General features: G+C 42.5%; 1 protein-coding gene across 1 annotated transcript in view; it reads left to right on the forward strand.

Moving 5' to 3' along the window:
• The first annotated feature begins 16,109 nt into the window (after positions 1–16,109).
• Positions 16,110–17,684, forward strand: part of LOC106608234 (serine palmitoyltransferase 2) — a 33,954-nt gene continuing 32,379 nt past the window's right edge. The window contains exon 1 of the mRNA XM_045721095.1: positions 16,110–16,372. Coding sequence (XP_045577051.1) covers positions 16,214–16,372 — 159 coding nt within the window. The 5' untranslated portion in view covers positions 16,110–16,213. The remainder of the gene's footprint in view (positions 16,373–17,684) is intronic.

Consider the following 17,684-nt stretch of genomic DNA (forward strand, 5'->3'; position numbering starts at 1 on the left):
GTAGTGTGTAGTGTCTAGTCTGCAGTGTGTAGTATGTAGTCTGTTGTGTATAGTCTGTAGTCTGCAGTGTCTAGTTTGCAGTTTATAGTATGTAGTGTCTAGTCTGTAGTGTGTAGTATGTAGTCTGTAGTGTCTAGTCTGTAGTCTGTAGTGTCTAGTCTGTAGTGTCTAGTCTGTAGTGTGTAGTGTCTAGTCTGCAGTGTCTAGTCTGTAGTCTGTAGTCTGTAGTCTGTAGTGTGTAGTGTCTAGTCTGCAGTCTGCAGTGTCTAGTCTGTAGTGTGTAGTATCTAGTCTGCAGTCTGCAGTGTCTAGTCTGTAGTGTGTAGTGTCTAGTCTGCAGTCTGCAGTGTCTAGTCTGCAGTCTGCAGTGTCTAGTCTGCAGTCTGCAGTGTCTAGTCTGTAGTGTGTAGTGTCTAGTCTGTAGTCTGCAGTGTCTAGTCTGTAGTGTGTAGTGTCTAGTGTGTAGTGTCTAGTCTGCAGTGTCTAGTCTGTAGTGTGTAGTGTCTAGTCTGTAGTGTGTAGTGTCTAGTCTGAGGTGTCTAGTCTGTAGTTTGTAGTGTCTAGTCTGTAGTCTGCAGTGTCTAGTCTGTAGTGTGTAGTGTCTAGTCTGTAGTGTGTAGTGTCTAGTCTGCAGTGTCTAGTCTGTAGTTTGTAGTGTCTTGTGTGTAGTGTCTATTCTGCAGTGTCTAGTCTGTAGTCTGCAGTGTCTAGCCTGTAGTGTGTAGTGTCTAGTCTGTAGTGTCTAGTCTGCCTTGTCTAGTCTGCAGTCTGCAGTGTCTAGTCTGTAGTGTGTAGTGTCTAGTCTGCAGTGTCTAGTCTGCAGTGTGTAGTGTCTAGTCTGTAGTGTGTAGTGTCTAGTCTGTAGTGTGTAGTGTCTAGTCTGCAGTCTGCAGTGTCTAGTCTGTAGTGTGTCGTGTCTAGTCTGTAGTGTGTCGTGTCTAGTCTGTAGTGTGTAGTGTCTAGTCTGTAGTGTGTAGTGTCTAGTCTGTAGTGTGTAGTGTCTAGTCTGCATTCTGCAGTGTGTAGTGTCTAGTCTGTAGTGTGTAGTGTCTAGTCTGCAGTGTGCAGTGTCTAGTCTGCAGTCTGCAGTGTCTAGTCTGCAGTGTGCAGTGTCTGGTCTGCAGTCTTCAGTGTCTAGTCTGCAGTCTGCAGTGTCTAGTCTGCAGTCTGCAGTGTCTAGTCTGCATTCTGCAGTGTCTAGTCTGCAGTCTGCAGTGTCTAGTCTGCATTCTGCAGTGTCTAGTCTGCACAGTGTCTAGTCTGCAGTGTCTAGTCTGCAGTGTCTAGTCTGCAGTGTCTAGTCTGCAGTGTCTAGTCTGCAGTGTGTAGTGTCTAGTCTGCAGTGTGTAGTGTCTAGTCTGCAGTGTGTAGTGTCTAGTCTGCAGTGTGTAGTGTCTAGTCTGCGGTGTGTAGTGTCTAGTCTGCAGTGTGTAGTGTCTAGTCTGCAGTGTGCAGTGTCTAGTCTGCAGTGTCTAGTCTGCAGTGTGTAGTGTCTAGTCTGCAGTGTGTAGTGTCTAGTCTGCAGTGTGCAGTGTCTAGTCTGCAGTGTGCAGTGTCTAGTCTGCAGTGTGTAGTGTCTAGTCTGCAGTGTGTAGTGTCTAGTCTGCAGTGTCTAGTCTGCAGTGTCTAGTCTGCAGTGTCTAGTCTGCAGTGTGTAGTGTCTAGTCTGCAGTGTGTAGTGTCTAGTCTGCAGTCTGTAGTGTCTAGTCTGCAGTGTGCAGTGTCTAGTCTGCAGTGTGCAGTGTCTAGTCTGCAGTGTGTAGTGTCTAGTCTGCAGTCTGCAGTGTCTAGTCTGCAGTGTCTAGTCTGCAGTGTCTAGTCTGTAGTGTGTAGTGTCTAGTCTGCAGTCTGCAGTGTCTAGTCTGCAGTCTGCAGGGTCTAGTCTGCAGTGTGTAGTGTCTAGTCTGTAGTGTGTAGTGTGTAGTGTCTAGTCTGTAGTGTGTAGTGTCTAGTCTGTAGTGTGTAGTGTCTAGTCTGCAGTCTGCAGTGTCTAGTCTGCAGTCTGCAGTGTCTAGTCTGCAGTGTGCAGTGTCTAGTCTGTAGTGTGTAGTGTGCAGTGTCTAGTCTGTAGTGTGTAGTGTCTAGTCTGTAGTGTGTAGTGTCTAGTCTGCAGTCTGCAGTGTCTAGTCTGCAGTCTGCAGTGTCTAGTCTGTAGTGTCTAGTCTGCAGTCTGCAGTGTCTAGTCTGCAGTCTGTAGTGTCTAGTCTGCAGTGTGTAGTGTCTAGTCTGCAGTGTGTAGTGTCTAGTCTGCAGTCTGCAGTGTCTAGTCTGCAGTGTGTAGTGTCTAGTCTGCAGTCTGCAGTGTCTAGTCTGCAGTCTGTAGTGTCTAGTCTGCAGTGTGTAGTGTCTAGTCTGCAGTGTGTAGTGTCTAGTCTGCAGTCTGCAGTGTCTAGTCTGCAGTGTGTAGTGTCTAGTCTGCAGTGTGTAGTGTCTAGTCTGCAGTGTGTAGTGTCTAGTCTGCAGTGTCTAGTCTGCAGTCTGCAGTGTCTAGTCTGCAGTCTGCAGTGTCTAGTCTGCAGTGTGTAGTGTCTAGTCTGCAGTGTGTAGTGTCTAGTCTGCAGTGTGTAGTGTCTAGTCTGCAGTGTGTAGTGTCTAGTCTGCAGTGTCTAGTCTGCAGTGTGTAGTGTCTAGTCTGTAGTGTGTAGTGTCTAGTCTGTAGTGTGTAGTGTCTAGTCTGCAGTGTGTAGTGTCTAGTCTGCAGTGTCTAGTCTGCAGTGTGTAGTGTCTAGTCTGCAGTGTGTAGTGTCTAGTCTGCAGTGTCTAGTCTGCAGTGTGTAGTGTCTAGTCTGTAGTGTGTAGTGTCTAGTCTGCAGTGTGTAGTGTCTAGTCTGCAGTGTCTAGTCTGCAGTGTGTAGTGTCTAGTCTGCAGTGTGTAGTCTGCAGTGTGTAGTGTCTAGTCTGTAGTGTGTAGTGTCTAGTCTGTAGTGTGTAGTGTCTAGTCTGCAGTGTGTAGTGTCTAGTCTGTAGTGTCTAGTCTGCAGTGTGTAGTGTCTAGTCTGCAGTGTGTAGTGTCTAGTCTGCAGTGTCTAGTCTGCAGTGTGTAGTGTCTAGTCTGTAGTGTGTAGTGTCTAGTCTGCAGTGTGTAGTGTCTAGTCTGCAGTGTCTAGTCTGCAGTGTGTAGTGTCTAGTCTGCAGTGTGTAGTGTCTAGTCTGCAGTGTCTAGTCTGCAGTGTGTAGTGTCTAGTCTGCAGTGTCTAGTCTGCAGTCTGCAGTGTCTAGTCTGCAGTGTGTAGTGTCTAGTCTGCAGTGTGTAGTCTGCAGTCTGCAGTGTCTAGTCTGCAGTCTGCAGTGTCTAGTCTGCAGTGTGTAGTGTCTAGTCTGCAGTGTGTAGTGTCTAGTCTGCAGTCTGCAGTGTCTAGTCTGCAGTGTGTAGTGTCTAGTCTGCAGTCTGCAGTGTCTAGTCTGCAGTGTGTAGTGTCTAGTCTGCAGTCTGCAGTGTCTAGTCTGCAGTGTGTAGTGTCTAGTCTGCAGTGTGTAGTGTCTAGTCTGCAGTGTGTAGTGTCTAGTCTGCAGTCTGCAGTGTCTAGTCTGCAGTGTGTAGTGTCTAGTCTGCAGTCTGTAGTGTCTAGTCTGCAGTCTGTAGTGTCTAGTCTGCAGTCTGTAGTGTCTAGTCTGCAGTGTGTAGTGTCTAGTCTGCAGTGTGTAGTGTCTAGTCTGCAGTCTGCAGTGTCTAGTCTGCAGTGTGTAGTGTCTAGTCTGCAGTCTGCAGTGTCTAGTCTGCAGTCTGCAGTGTCTAGTCTGCAGTGTGTAGTGTCTAGTCTGCAGTCTGCAGTGTCTAGTCTGCAGTGTGTAGTGTCTAGTCTGCAGTGTGTAGTGTCTAGTCTGCAGTGTGTAGTGTCTAGTCTGCAGTGTGTAGTGTCTAGTCTGCAGTGTGTAGTGTCTAGTCTGCAGTGTGTAGTGTCTAGTCTGCAGTGTCTAGTCTGCAGTGTGTAGTGTCTAGTCTGCAGTGTCTAGTCTGCAGTCTGCAGTGTCTAGTCTGCAGTGTGTAGTGTCTAGTCTGCAGTCTGCAGTGTCTAGTCTGCAGTGTGTAGTGTCTAGTCTGCAGTGTCTAGTCTGCAGTGTGTAGTGTCTAGTCTGCAGTGTCTAGTCTGCAGTGTGTAGTGTCTAGTCTGCAGTGTCTAGTCTGCAGTGTGTAGTGTCTAGCCTGCAGTGTGTAGTGTCTAGTGTGTAGTGTCTAGTCTGCAGTGTGTAGTGTCTAGTCTGCAGTGTGTAGTGTCTAGTCTGCAGTGTGTAGTGTCTAGTCTGCAGTGTGTAGTGTGTAGTGTCTAGTCTGCAGTGTGTAGTGTCTAGTCTGCAGTGTGTAGTGTCTAGTCTGCAGTGTGTAGTGTCTAGTCTGTAGTGTGTAGTGTCTAGTCTGCAGTGTGTAGTGTCTAGTCTGCAGTGTGTAGTGTGTAGTGTCTAGTCTGCAGTGTGTAGTGTCTAGTCTGTAGTGTGTAGTGTCTAGTCTGCAGTGTGTAGTGTCTAGTCTGCAGTGTGTAGTGTCTAGTCTGCAGTGTGTAGTGTCTAGTCTGCAGTGTGCAGTGTGTAGTGTCTAGTCTGCAGTGTGTAGTGTCTAGTCTGTAGTGTGTAGTGTCTAGTCTGCAGTGTGTAGTGTCTAGTCTGCAGTGTGCAGTGTGTAGTGTCTAGTCTGCAGTGTGTAGTGTCTAGTCTGTAGTGTGTAGTGTCTAGTCTGCAGTGTGTAGTGTCTAGTCTGCAGTGTGTAGTGTCTAGTCTGCAGTGTGTAGTGTCTAGTCTGCAGTGTGTAGTGTCTAGTCTGCAGTGTGTAGTGTCTAGTCTGCAGTGTGTAGTGTCTAGTCTGCAGTGTGTAGTGTCTAGTCTGCAGTGTGTAGTGTCTAGTCTGCAGTGTGTAGTGTCTAGTCTGCAGTGTGTAGTGTCTAGTCTGCAGTCTGCAGTGTCTAGTCTGCAGTGTGTAGTGTCTAGTCTGCAGTGTGTAGTGTCTAGTCTGCAGTGTGTAGTGTCTAGTCTGCAGTCTGCAGTGTCTAGTCTGCAGTGTGTAGTGTCTAGTCTGCAGTGTGTAGTGTCTAGTCTGCAGTGTGTAGTGTCTAGTCTGCAGTGTGTAGTGTGTAGTGTCTAGTCTGCAGTGTGTAGTGTCTAGTCTGCAGTGTGTAGTGTCTAGTCTGCAGTGTGTAGTGTCTAGTCTGCAGTGTGTAGTGTGTAGTGTCTAGTCTGCAGTGTGTAGTGTCTAGTCTGCAGTGTGTAGTGTCTAGTCTGCAGTGTGTAGTGTGTGATATTGCTGGTATGGTCTCTTTGGAGGTTTTTGTTGTTTGAACTGATAGAACCGAGAGCTTTATTGACCAAGTACCTGACTTTCGTGGGCGAGGGCCCAGAGTTTTTTTTATTGTTGGTCAGGCCATATGGTCAGGGAAAGACTCCTGGCCCTAAGTAGACACATGTTTTTCAACTTCAGGAGCACCACATTCTGTATGATGATGTAGTCTACAAATTCAATTGAGCTTTTAGAAGCATAGCCCTACCACAGGCACCCTCGATGTATTCTTTCAGTTCTCAGTTGAGCTTTGACTATTATTGTTGAGACTGTGAGGTGTATTTCATTTTCTCAGACAGCTTGATAATGGCTCTTCACTAGTCTGTTGTTCGGCCTGTGAATGTGGAACAGTGGAAGATGAATGAGTTTCTTAAGAAAAGGAAATTGGTTCTTTGGCCAGCTTTTGTGTGGCTTTGAACACAAACAGCTAAACACTATTGTGTCCTTCCATAATGGAATCTTCAGCGTGCAGACGGAACACAATTGATAGGTGTTTATCTCTGTTCCAGAATGGAACAAACCCAGACAGAAACAATATTGCGTTGTACAGAAAATCTATCTTTCACACTTTTCAATTCATGGGGCGGTTTTCTAGTTATTTGTTATTATCTATGTGTTTTTGTGATATTTTCCTTCCCTGTCAGGAAAGAGAAAGCAATGAGTCTCAATGATGAATGGGTGTGCTCTGTGCCCATTTTTACCTGTTGAAAGTTCTGGACAAAGATCCCAGCAGACTGATGGCTTGTTGTTCCACTGCTTATAAGGTCGTGCTGAACTTATAAACTCTGCCACTCTTTCTTTTTATAGAACTGCCTACTCTTATGAGTCAGCCTGTGTATTTGATTCTGATGTGAGTGACGCAGGCAACTCTGTGAGAATCTCAATTGCATACTCCTCGCGTCCTCTCTCCTTTCCTCCTTCTCAAACCCCAATGTATGAGAAAGCCAGATATTCCGGGCCCTCTGACCTTCTCCAATGGGGTTTGAGGAGGCAAGGATAGAGGACGCGAGGAGTATGCAATTGAGATTCTCCCCATCATGCCTATTCCTCACCCATTCACTATTCCATGTTACCTGGCTTGCATCGTTTCCTCATCACAACAGACTAGTGGAGTCTGGGGGTCTTGGCTTGACACTCATTTGGTAGTCATTCCAGACCAACATTCATATAGCTTGAGATTTGTCTATGGCTCGCGAGAATACTCATTGGATGACTGAGCAGTCAGTCAGTGGGTGTGTGGCTGAGGCTAGACTCTGAATCCTGGAGAGCTGTAGACACACAGTGATCTCCTCTCCTCAGCAGCGGAAAACCCACTGAGGAAAAGCCTAAACATTATGCAAGACAAGTTTACTCATCACACAAGTATGGTTCCCGAACCATGTCTGTTGCACTGAGGCTAGCCTCTGAATCCTGGAGAGCTGTTCTCCTGTTCTTTCCCTCTCCTCTCCTCTCCCCTCAGCCGTGGCTTCCCTTCCCAAGTATGACAGAGAGCTCAGAGTATAATCCATTATAAGGAGAAGGTTTAGACAGGCGTAAAAACTCTCTAATGGTTGTGTCAGTCAGAGACCGGCCCCCGCCTCGCAGTCACACACACACACCCGCGCACGCACGCACACACACACACACACACACCCGCGCGCACCCGCGCGCGCACACACACACACACACACACACACACACACACACACACACACACACACACACACACCCGCACACACACACACACACACACACACACACACACACACACACACAGTTGCTGAGAGAGGCATGGCTTCCTGGAATTCAATGTTTAGCACACTGACAGCTCTGGAATGTGTTGTGATGTGTGATTGAGTGACAGCTGGGACAAAGTCTTAATTTAATAAAAGACCAAGTGTCTTACTGTGGGGCCAAATGGCTCATAGTAGTTTCCTGTGTGTGTTGCTGTTCTTTTCTGATGGTGGTGATGTCTATGTTGATCATTTCTTCCATGTTTCACTCGCTGCTCTTTCTCCCCTTTGCTTTCCCTCCCTCTGTTTTCTTTCACTTTCTCACACACACACACACACACACACACACACACACACACACACACACACAGAGGTCAATCATAATAGGTTATGACTCGTCAGTGTCCTGTCTTCATTGTACCATTTACCACGCACATATTGTGTAGTTTCTGTCCAAGATCTGAACTTTCTCTGGAATTTTTACCTCAACCTTCTAAAACTATAACATTGAGATATTTTGCATCTATCTCATTATTGGGAGCCACCTTGGCCATCAGGGTGATTGGTGTTACTTAGGATCAGGGGCGCAACTTTTACTGGGGATGCGGATGGGGGACGTGAAATTGCATTTTTGTCCCCCCCCCCAGTTTTATCATTGGATGTGATACAAAATGAGGCAATGGTGGGCTTTAGGACCATGCGGACGCCTCCGAGCGGGTCGGGTAGGCTGTTTGGAGTGTTTGATCCGACTGGAAAAATAAAATAAAAGTTATGTCCCCCCCACTTCTAAAATTAAATTTGCACCCCTGTTTAGGATTATAAATAAACTGTAAACCTAGTCATTTACTACTAATCAGACTGTATTATAGATCTCAGTTCATCATTTTGTTAAGGACATGGCTTGGTCTGTTGTATGGCAAATGTTTAGTTTATTAATTCGACCATTTAAAAAAAAAAAAAAAAAACAAGCACACATAAAACTTGAAAAAGCCATACATGCACATGAATAGAATCATGGAGGATAACACACAGTACAGTGTGGGACTTATTTCCATTGTTAAATCATGGAGGATAACACCTAATACAGTGTGGGACTTATTTCCATTGTTAAATCATGGAGGATAACACACAGTACAGTGTGGGACTTATTTCCATTGTTAAATCATGGAGGATAACACACAATACAGTGTGGGACTTATTTCCATTGTTAAATCATGGAGGATAACACACAATACAGTGTGGGACTTATTTCCATTGTTAAATCATGGAGGATAACACACAATACAGTGTGGGACTTATTTCCATTGTTAAATCATGGAGGATAACACACAATACTTATTAGCAGTGGTGTAAAGTACTTACAGTTGAAGTCGGATGTTTACATACACCTTAGCCAAATACATTTAAACTCCGTTTTTCACAATTCCTGACATTTAATCCTAGTAAAAATTCCCTGTTTTAGGTCAGTTAGGATCACCACATTATTTTTAGAATTTGAAATGTCAGAATAATAGTAGAGAGAATGATTTAATTGAGCTTTTATTTCTTTCATCACATTCCCAGTGGGTCAGAAGTTTACATACACTCAATTGGTATTTGGTAGCATTGCCTTTAAATTGTTTAACCTGGGTGAAACGTTTCGGGTAGCCTTCTACAAGCTTCCCACAGTAAGTTGGGTGAATTTTGGCCCATTCCTCCTGACAGAGCTGGTGTAACTGAGTCAGGTTTGTAGGCCTCTTTGCTCGCACACACTTTTTCAGTTCTGCCCACAAATGTTCTATAGGATTGAGGTCAGGGCTTTGTGATGGCCACTCCAATACCTTGACTTTGTTGTCCTTAAGCCATTTTGCCACAACTTTGGAAGTATGTGTCATTGTCCAATTGGAATACCCATTTGCAACCAAGCTTTAACTTCCTGACTGATGTCTTGAGATGTTGCTTCAATATATCCACATAATTTTCCTGCCTCATGATGCCATCTATTTTGTGAAGTGCACCAGTCCCTCCTGCAGCAAAGCAGGATGATGCTGCCACCCCCTTGCTTCACGGTTGGGATGGTGTTCTTCGGCTTGCAAGCCTCCCCCTTTTCCTCCAAAAATAATGATGGTCATTATGGCCAAACAGTTCTATTTTTGTTTCATCAGACCAGAGGACATTTCACCAAAAAGGACAATCTTTGTCCCCATGTGCAGTTGCAAACCGTACTCTGGCTTTTCTATGGCGGTTTTGGAGCAGTGGCTTCTTCCTTGCTGAGCGGCCTTTCATGTTATGTCGATATAGGACTCGTTTTACTGGGGATATTGATACTTTTGTACCTGTTTCCTTCAGCATCTTCACAAGGTCCTTTGCTGTTGTTCTGGGATTGATTTGCACTTTTCACTAAAAAGTACATTCATCTCTAGGAGACAGAACGTGTCTCCTTCCTGAGCGGTATGACGGGTGCGTGGTCCCATGGTGTTTATACTTGCGTACTATTGTTTGTACAGATGAACGTGGTGCCTTCAGGTGTTTGGAAATTTCTCCCAGGAATGAACCAGACTTGTGGAGCTCTGCAATTGTTTTCATGAGGTCTTGGCTGATTTCTTTAGATTTTCCCATGATATCAAGCAAAGAGGCACTGAGTTTAAAGGTAGGCTTTGAAATACATCCACAGGTACACCTCCAATTGACTCTAATTATGTCAAATAGCCTATCAGAAGCTTCTAAAGCCATGTCATCTTTTTCTGGAATTTTCCAAGCTGTTTAAAGGCACAGTCAACTTAGTGTATGTAAACTTCTGACCCAATGGAATTGTGATACAGTGAATTATAATTGAAATAATCTGTCTGTAAACAATTATTGGAAAAATTACTTGTGTCTTGCACAAAGTAGATGTCTTAACTGACTTGCCCAAACTATAGTTTGTTAACAAGAAATTTGTGGAGTGGTTGAAAAACAAGTTTTAATGACTCCATCCTAGGTGTATGTAAACTTCTGACTTCAACTGTAAGTAAAAATACTTTAAATTACTACTTAAGTAGTTTTTTGGGGTATCTGTGCTTTACTATTTACATTTTTGATTACTTTTACTTCACTACATTCCTATATAAAATATTGAACGTTTTACTCCATACATTTTCCCTGACAACCCAAAGTACTCGTTACATTTTAAATGCTTAGCAGGACTGGAAAATTGTGAAATTCACACACTTATCAAAAGAACACGTGGTCATCCCTACTGCCTCTGGTCTGGCGGAATAAACACAAATACATCTTTGGTGAATAATATCTTTGGGTCAGAGTGCTCCCCTGACTATTCGTACATTTTAAAACAAGAAAATGGTGCTGTCTGCTTTGCTTAAAATAAAGGAATTTGAAATGATTTATACTTTTACTTTTGATACTGAAGTATATTTTTTAGCAATTCCAATTCCAATTCCATTTATTTAAAACCAAGTACTTTGAGACTTTTACTTAAATAATATTTTACTGTGTCTTTTACTTGAGTAACTTTCTATTAAGGTATCTATACTTTTACTCAAGTTTGACAATTTGGTACTTTTTCTACCACTGTGTGTGTGTGTGTGTGTGTGTGTGTGTGTGTGTGTGTGTGTGTGTGTGTGTGTGTGTGTGTGTGTGTGTGTGTGTGTGTGTGTGTGTTTAAAAACACTGGTTCCCAACAGGCTGTCTGGGGTGTATAGGGAGAGATTGATGCCCCTGGAGGATTTCATTAGATCACATCTACAGTAGGGAAACAACTACACAGGCTGTGAATACATCATCTGGGGAGGAAAGGGGACCCATCACTTGAATGTAACTCACAGGCAACACCATTCAATACATTTCCAATGATGTGTTTACCTGTCAGAGGAGACACACAATAATTCAGTTGTTGTTCCTATATGGGTATTTAATATGAGTTGATGCATTTTCACAATTACAGACACATCTGTCCATGTCATATTGTGGAGATTGGTTTGCATGGATTTAACTTTGCAGGAATTGATTGTGATGTACACTGAGTGGACAAAACATTAAGAACATGTGCTCTGAATTCAGACTGACCAGGTGAATTCAGGTGAAAGCTATGATCCCTTATTGATCTCACTTGTTAAATCCACTTCAATCAGTGTAGATGAAGGGGGGGAGACAGGTTAAAGAAGGCTTTTTAATCCTTGAGGCAATTGAGACATGTATTGTGTGTGTGTGTGCCATTCAGAGGGTGAATCGGCAAGAGGTTGAAGTGCCTCAGAACAGGGTATGGTAGTAGATGTCAGTTGCACCGGTTTGTGTCAAGAACTGTAACGCTGCTGGGTATTTCACGCTCAAAAGTGTCCTGTGTGTATCAAGAATGGTCCTCCACCCAAAGGATATCCAGCCAACTTGACAGCATTGGAGTCAACATGGGCCAGCATCCTTGTTCAATGCTTTCGACACCTTGTAGAGTCGATGCCCCGATGAACTGAGGCTGTTCTGGGGGAAAAAGGTGCCGGTGCAACTCAATATTAGGAAGGTGTTCTTACCTAAGTGGCTCATCTACAACAACATTGGCTATCTGTATCTATGCATCTCTGTATTCACTGGATAGAGATAACAGATACATGAAAGTGTTTTACCACAGGCAAAATTAATCTATGCTGTTACAGTATTGGTTGTTTTGGCTGTATCTGCAGCACATCTGATCATAAAAACTCTTACAGCAAATGCATACCTCTGTGAAAAAAAAGTAACAAGTAATTGAACGATATGTGTTGTGATTTCATGTCATTTTCTTTTCCCCAATAAATAATCTCCCCGAAGAAGATAATATTGTTCAGAAACAAAATATCCATTCAATCAGATTTGATTCAATAACCAATCAGGTCAGGTCTAAATGTATTTGGTGAAACAACATTGTGACAAACAGTGTGTCATCCATTAGATCCCTTGCCGTCTCCCACTTAACCCTGTCCTAGATCCTATTAAAGCTTGACAGTCTCATATCTGCTATTAAGAAGAGATCTAAGGCTGTTGCCCAAAATGGCACCCTATTCCCTTTATAATGCACTTCTTTTTTAACAGGGCCAGCTCATAGGGCTCTAGTCAAAAGTAGTACCATTTTGAGACGCCTACTATTCGTCTTAACAACCTCTATGCACTTTGGCAGAGCTAGTCGAGATAATTCATTGTAACACAGTGAAGGTATATAACCTTGAATAGGGTAAAAAAGCATACAAGTCTCCCGTTGAAAATCGATTGGACAGAGAATCAATTGGTTTGATGTTGTCAGGATATAAATGTCTTGATCTCAGAGTTCACATTGAGTTAGGTTAGAACATTGCCGTTGTACATTGAGGTATACTGTATAACCAACAGTGGTATTAAACCAAAGAGGTTAATATTTGGCGATATGATCTTCTCCACTGTTTCTATGGTCCCACAGCGCCATCTAGGAGGGTGAGAGGAGTAGTGAAAAACTTACACACAACCCTGTTCAATCAAACCCATGTGTATTGATATTCTCCAAACCCAGTTACTAGTTCTATTAGTCCCACAGGTTAGTGTTGTGTTGGAGTGTTCTATTTAGCCTCTGGCTAACCTCATAGTCCACTTCAGAGAGTATCCTGTGCCAAGAAAGCAAGTGTGTGTTTATAACGTTTAATAATAATAATATCGCTCTACACTGAGTGTACAAAACATTAGGAACACTTTCTCTTTCCATGACATAGACTGACCAGGTGAAAGTTCTGATCCCTTATTGATGTCACCTGTTAAATCCGCTTCAATCAATGTAGATGAAGGGCAGGAGACAGCATAGCTGCGGGAAGTAGTTTGGGGGTTGGGTAGGCGGCAGTGCTGAAAAGTTGTTTTACCCACCCTACAGATGGCTATGTCGGCCCACTAAAACAGGACTAGTAAAGGCCCAGTGCACTAGTTTTGTAGCAAATAATAATAAAAATAAAAAAAGTTTTGTTTGTTTCTTCAGATTTTTCAGGGGGTGCTGCAGCACCCTCAGAACCCCTCTTCCCTCGGCTATGGGAGGAAACAAGTTAAAGAAGGAGTTTTAAGCCTTGAGACAATTGATACATGGGTTGTGTATGTGTGTGCCATTCAATGGGTGATTGGGCAAGACAAAAGATTTAAGTGCCTTTGAACGGGGTATGGTAGTAGGTGCCAGGCACACCGGTTTGAGTGTGTTAAGAACTGCAATGCTGCTGGGTTTTTCGCGCTCAACAGTTTCCCGTGTGCATCAAGAATGGTCCACCACCCAAAGGATATCCAGCCAACTTGACACAGCTGCCATACAAGTTGCAAAATAAATGGGAAGAGATTTTCGATGTACTGATTCAATGGCACATGGTTTATGAACTGGTACAAAAAACAACACTTGTTTCAAAACTTAAGAGTTTTTCAATTTAAATTATTATATAAAATTCTTGCCACCAACAGAATGCTATATATATATATATATATATATATATATATATATATATATATATATATATATATATATATATATATATATATATATATATATATATGGGGCATAATAATCTCAGCGCTGTAGATTTTGCTGTGAAGATACAGAATCAATAGATAATTTATTCTGGTATTTCCTTTATGTAGCTTGTTCTGGTCACAGGTGCAGAAATAATTTAAAAATCACAACATGCATTTAAAATTAACCTTACAAATAGCAGTGTTGGGTGATTTGGAAAGCCATAGTCAGTCAATAAATAATATAACAATACTCGTAGGAAAGGTTTTCATCTTTAGCTCACAATCTGTGGATACAATACGATTAGAAAGGTTAAAAAATTATGTAAAACATCACAGCACAATTGAAAAGTATATGGCACATGGAAACCAAACGAGGGTGGTCTATGGTGATAGGTGGGATGGGCTGAGAGTGGCTGAGGGTTGGGATTAAAGAGTTTATGTTTGGTAATGTATTATTATGTGACTGCTTTATATAAAAGTACCATGTATGTAAAATGTACGTATATGTAGCAGAAAAGCTGTAAAAAACAAAAATATATATTTGTCCTCTGAAGAGGTGGATGTGTTAATAAAAAATATAAAATTATAAACTTGATGTAACTGTGGGACGCTGGGATGTTCTTATGGTGTTCTTACTGTTCTGAAGAAAAGGGGGGTGATGGGATGCAACTCAATATTAGGTAGGTGTTCTTAATGTTTTGCACACTCAGTGTATAACTAAAGGCTGTTGAAGCATACTGTTTGGAGTGGTTGGAGTCTATTTTGGGTATTGACAGTGGTGTGTGTGTGTCGGTGAATGCACATGTGTAGCGTGCACGAACATGTTGACCAAACAGGAAGAGATGCGTTAACATGACCTGGAAGGCTTTTATTAAGAGCCATATTATGATTGATCTGAAAATGTGGTCGATCGGAGGCCCTATATGGATGGTGTGACGCAATTACGAAGCCTCCGGAGGCTAGCGGAGGCCAAACTGAGCTCTGTACGGCTTCCGCCGTGCGCCTCTCCGTAACAATGTAGATGGCTCCGTGTACCTCCGCATCGACTTGATTGGTTGACAGGTAGGTAAGGGCGGGAGGCCCTGTATACACACAAACTCACTTTCTTGACAACTTCCTTCACAACAGCCAGTGGTGTATCGTACTTGCAGTAAGTAAAAATACTTTAAAGTACTACTTAAGGTGTTTTTTTGGGGGGTATCTGTACTTCACTATTTATATTTTTTTTTAACTTTTTATTTTACTTCACTACATTCCTAAATAAAATGATGTACTTTTTATTCCATCCATTTGCCCTGACACCCAAATTTACTTGTTACATTTTGAATTCTTAGCAGGACAGGAAAATGGTCAATTTTCTGTAAGGTATCTTTATTTTTAGTCAGGTATGACACTGCTAACAACAGCTCTGCACTGCTCGGTGAAGTGGAAGAAGTATTCATGCCCTTTCTTCTGCAGAGGCCATATCACCATAAATGCTGCACGGCCAACGCAGATGTCAGATTGACCATGCAGCGCCTTTAACGCTCTATTTAAATATATATATATATATATATATATATATATATATATACACACTTATTTCTTTGGGGGGCGGGGGTGCTTCACTTGACCTCAGGATATGAAGGACTATTGTTTTATGTTCTCTCCATGGCATTGACTCCGAAGATCAGGAGTGTTATTTCCTTCTATTCCAGGAATGTTTTAGCTGGCAATTCCAAGCAAAGCACAGGCTATGACTACTGTGTTTGTTATCTTCCACTTCTTGTACCGGTAGGTACAAGAGTAAATAACCGGTAGATAAATGAAATAGCATTATGCGATAAGGTTACCTATATTATGAAGTGTTTATGAATGACTATCACACAATTTTAAACAACAAATTATAGCTGTTTAAAGAGTATTTAAAGCTTTACCGAGTGGGATATTGTGTAGGTAAAGAAAAGCCCACTGGAAGAGGAGCAGATAAGGATCAAGTTACAGGTTACTGTTTCAGGCCCCTGGCCAGTCATTGCGGCAGTATTTTGCTATGTGGCAGTATTTTGCTATGTTTGTGTTCAACAGTAGGCTATGACTAGGGTAACTCATCAAAAAAAGTACAGCCTTCATGTGCAATTGACACTACGTCCCAAATGGCACCCTAGTCCCTATATAGTGCCTAGTTTTCATCACAGCCCTATGGGTCCTGGTCAAAAGTAGTGCCCTACATAGGGGATAGGGTGCTATTTGGGATACAACTAATTGGTTTAGGCTAGGTATCTTGTAGACTGAGTGGGTGCGGAAACATATTCTGTAACCTCGGAGGATTGTAAATCGATTAACTGTAAACATTAAACAAGTGGCGTTAGTCATGAAAGCTGGAGATAATGTGAATCATTCATTAAAACAGTCATAAAAGCTGGAAATAATGTAATTCTATTCAGTTTCCCAAAAATACTATTTTCACAAACATCCTATTCAGGGACATCTGGCTCAGTGGGTGGGTGTAAGGAAAATCTTCTCCTTAGACTGTTTTCCTGTAGGCTATGGCACACGACCAAAGTCCTTTACACAGAAGTGAGGTGATACTTCACTGTAAAAACCCATGCAAAAGGTTACTACAGGCTCTTTCCATGGCAATGTACATGGCGTCATAAACTCCTCATTGGTCGCTGAAAGTTAACAGGGGCGTGCATTTCCGGTAATCTCATATTGTGTATTTGCACTTTCCCCAGTCACACAGAGAGAAGAGGTCCCGGGCACATAAGTATACAAACCTGGATATTCAGGCGAATAAATGCCACCAAGTATGACCAAGAGCTCGGCGAATAAACTGACAAATGGAGATGTTTTCCACCGGGCGTCCAACGGTAAGACTTCATCGAGAAGGAACGGTTTCGTTAAGAATCATTGCTTGTTCCAACAACCGCAACAGAAGAATCGGCGCCCGAATGAGGTGAGGCCCACCCGTCAACACTACTGCCACTGCCGCTCGATGAGAATAGGGAATGACCTTTAGAGTATCTGGCAACAATATAGATTGAATAAACACAGCCCAATCAAATGTAGCGACTTATTCCAACTATTTTATCTGTCGCTTTTTTAAACTAGTATTGAAGTTGAGTCATTGTAACAAGTTTGATAGGGTGGATGTTTTGTGACGAAATGATTAAGCCTCAGAATGTGTTGACTGAATTAAAATAATTATTTATCGTGTCCGTTTGGTGAAAGTGTGTCTCAACACAGCAAAGCATCACCACATAAGTATAAGTATAAGTATAAGTATGTATGTATGTATGTATGTATGTATGTATGTATGTGTGTGTGTGTGTGTGTGTGTGTGTGTGTGTGTGTGTGTTACAAACAACTACATCAGCAACACATGTGGTTACAGTTAACAGTTGGTATGGGGGGAGCAGTTATTTATTCAATGTACTGGTGGGGATGAATGATTTCTGGGCTCAGGTGGTTTGGTAAAGATGGACTCTGAATCGGTGGGTTGATGGTAGCTGGTACTCCTGGTTGAGTGGGTGTGTCAGGTCGGTGGCAATTCTCGCTCCTGCCCTCACAGCTCTCTCCAAGAACAGCGCTTCCAAGGTCTTGAGTTTAACTCCACTGATTTTGCTTGACAGCGTTACTATTTTGTGTAGTTGTTTTTTGTTTTAGATGGATAGCTGATTGTACCAGGCTTGGAAACAGAAAGTGACAACACTGAACAATGTATGTTTAGAATATGGCTGATATTATTTTATTGACCGGGTATTTATTGAATCTCCTCATGAAATAGTCGTTGTCCCTTTTTGTATATCTGTTGTGTATTTGCAGTCCGAGAGAGTTTTGAGTCGATTTTATAGTTCCAAGATATTTGTATTGCTCAATTGATTTTATTTGTTCTGAGTCAATGTGGGATTGGCCCGGTGTCATCTTCTATGGTTCTGAAGTTTGTAATTTCCTTTTTTTTTTTACATTAAGAATGAGTCTGGCGCAAAGAAAACATTCTGTGAAGTGTGTTATTTCTGTCCTGTGGTCATCCTGGACCCCTCGATTAGACTGAAGAATAGGCTATGGGTGTTGTTAGACAGCATAATCATAGGCTGCTATGCTTTCATTGTGTAGGTTATTTAGTTTACTAACCAATTAACAATCAGCCACATGCTAGACTCATTTTCACCATTGTTTTCCCAAAACTCACTTTTAAACTAATCTTTTACGACATAAAGTCACCCTTTTAAACTCCTATCCGGTTTTTAAATGATCAAATAACATTT

This window comes from Salmo salar, chromosome ssa06 (genome assembly GCF_905237065.1).
Source record: "Salmo salar chromosome ssa06, Ssal_v3.1, whole genome shotgun sequence".
NCBI classification, from domain to species: domain Eukaryota; kingdom Metazoa; phylum Chordata; class Actinopteri; order Salmoniformes; family Salmonidae; genus Salmo; species Salmo salar.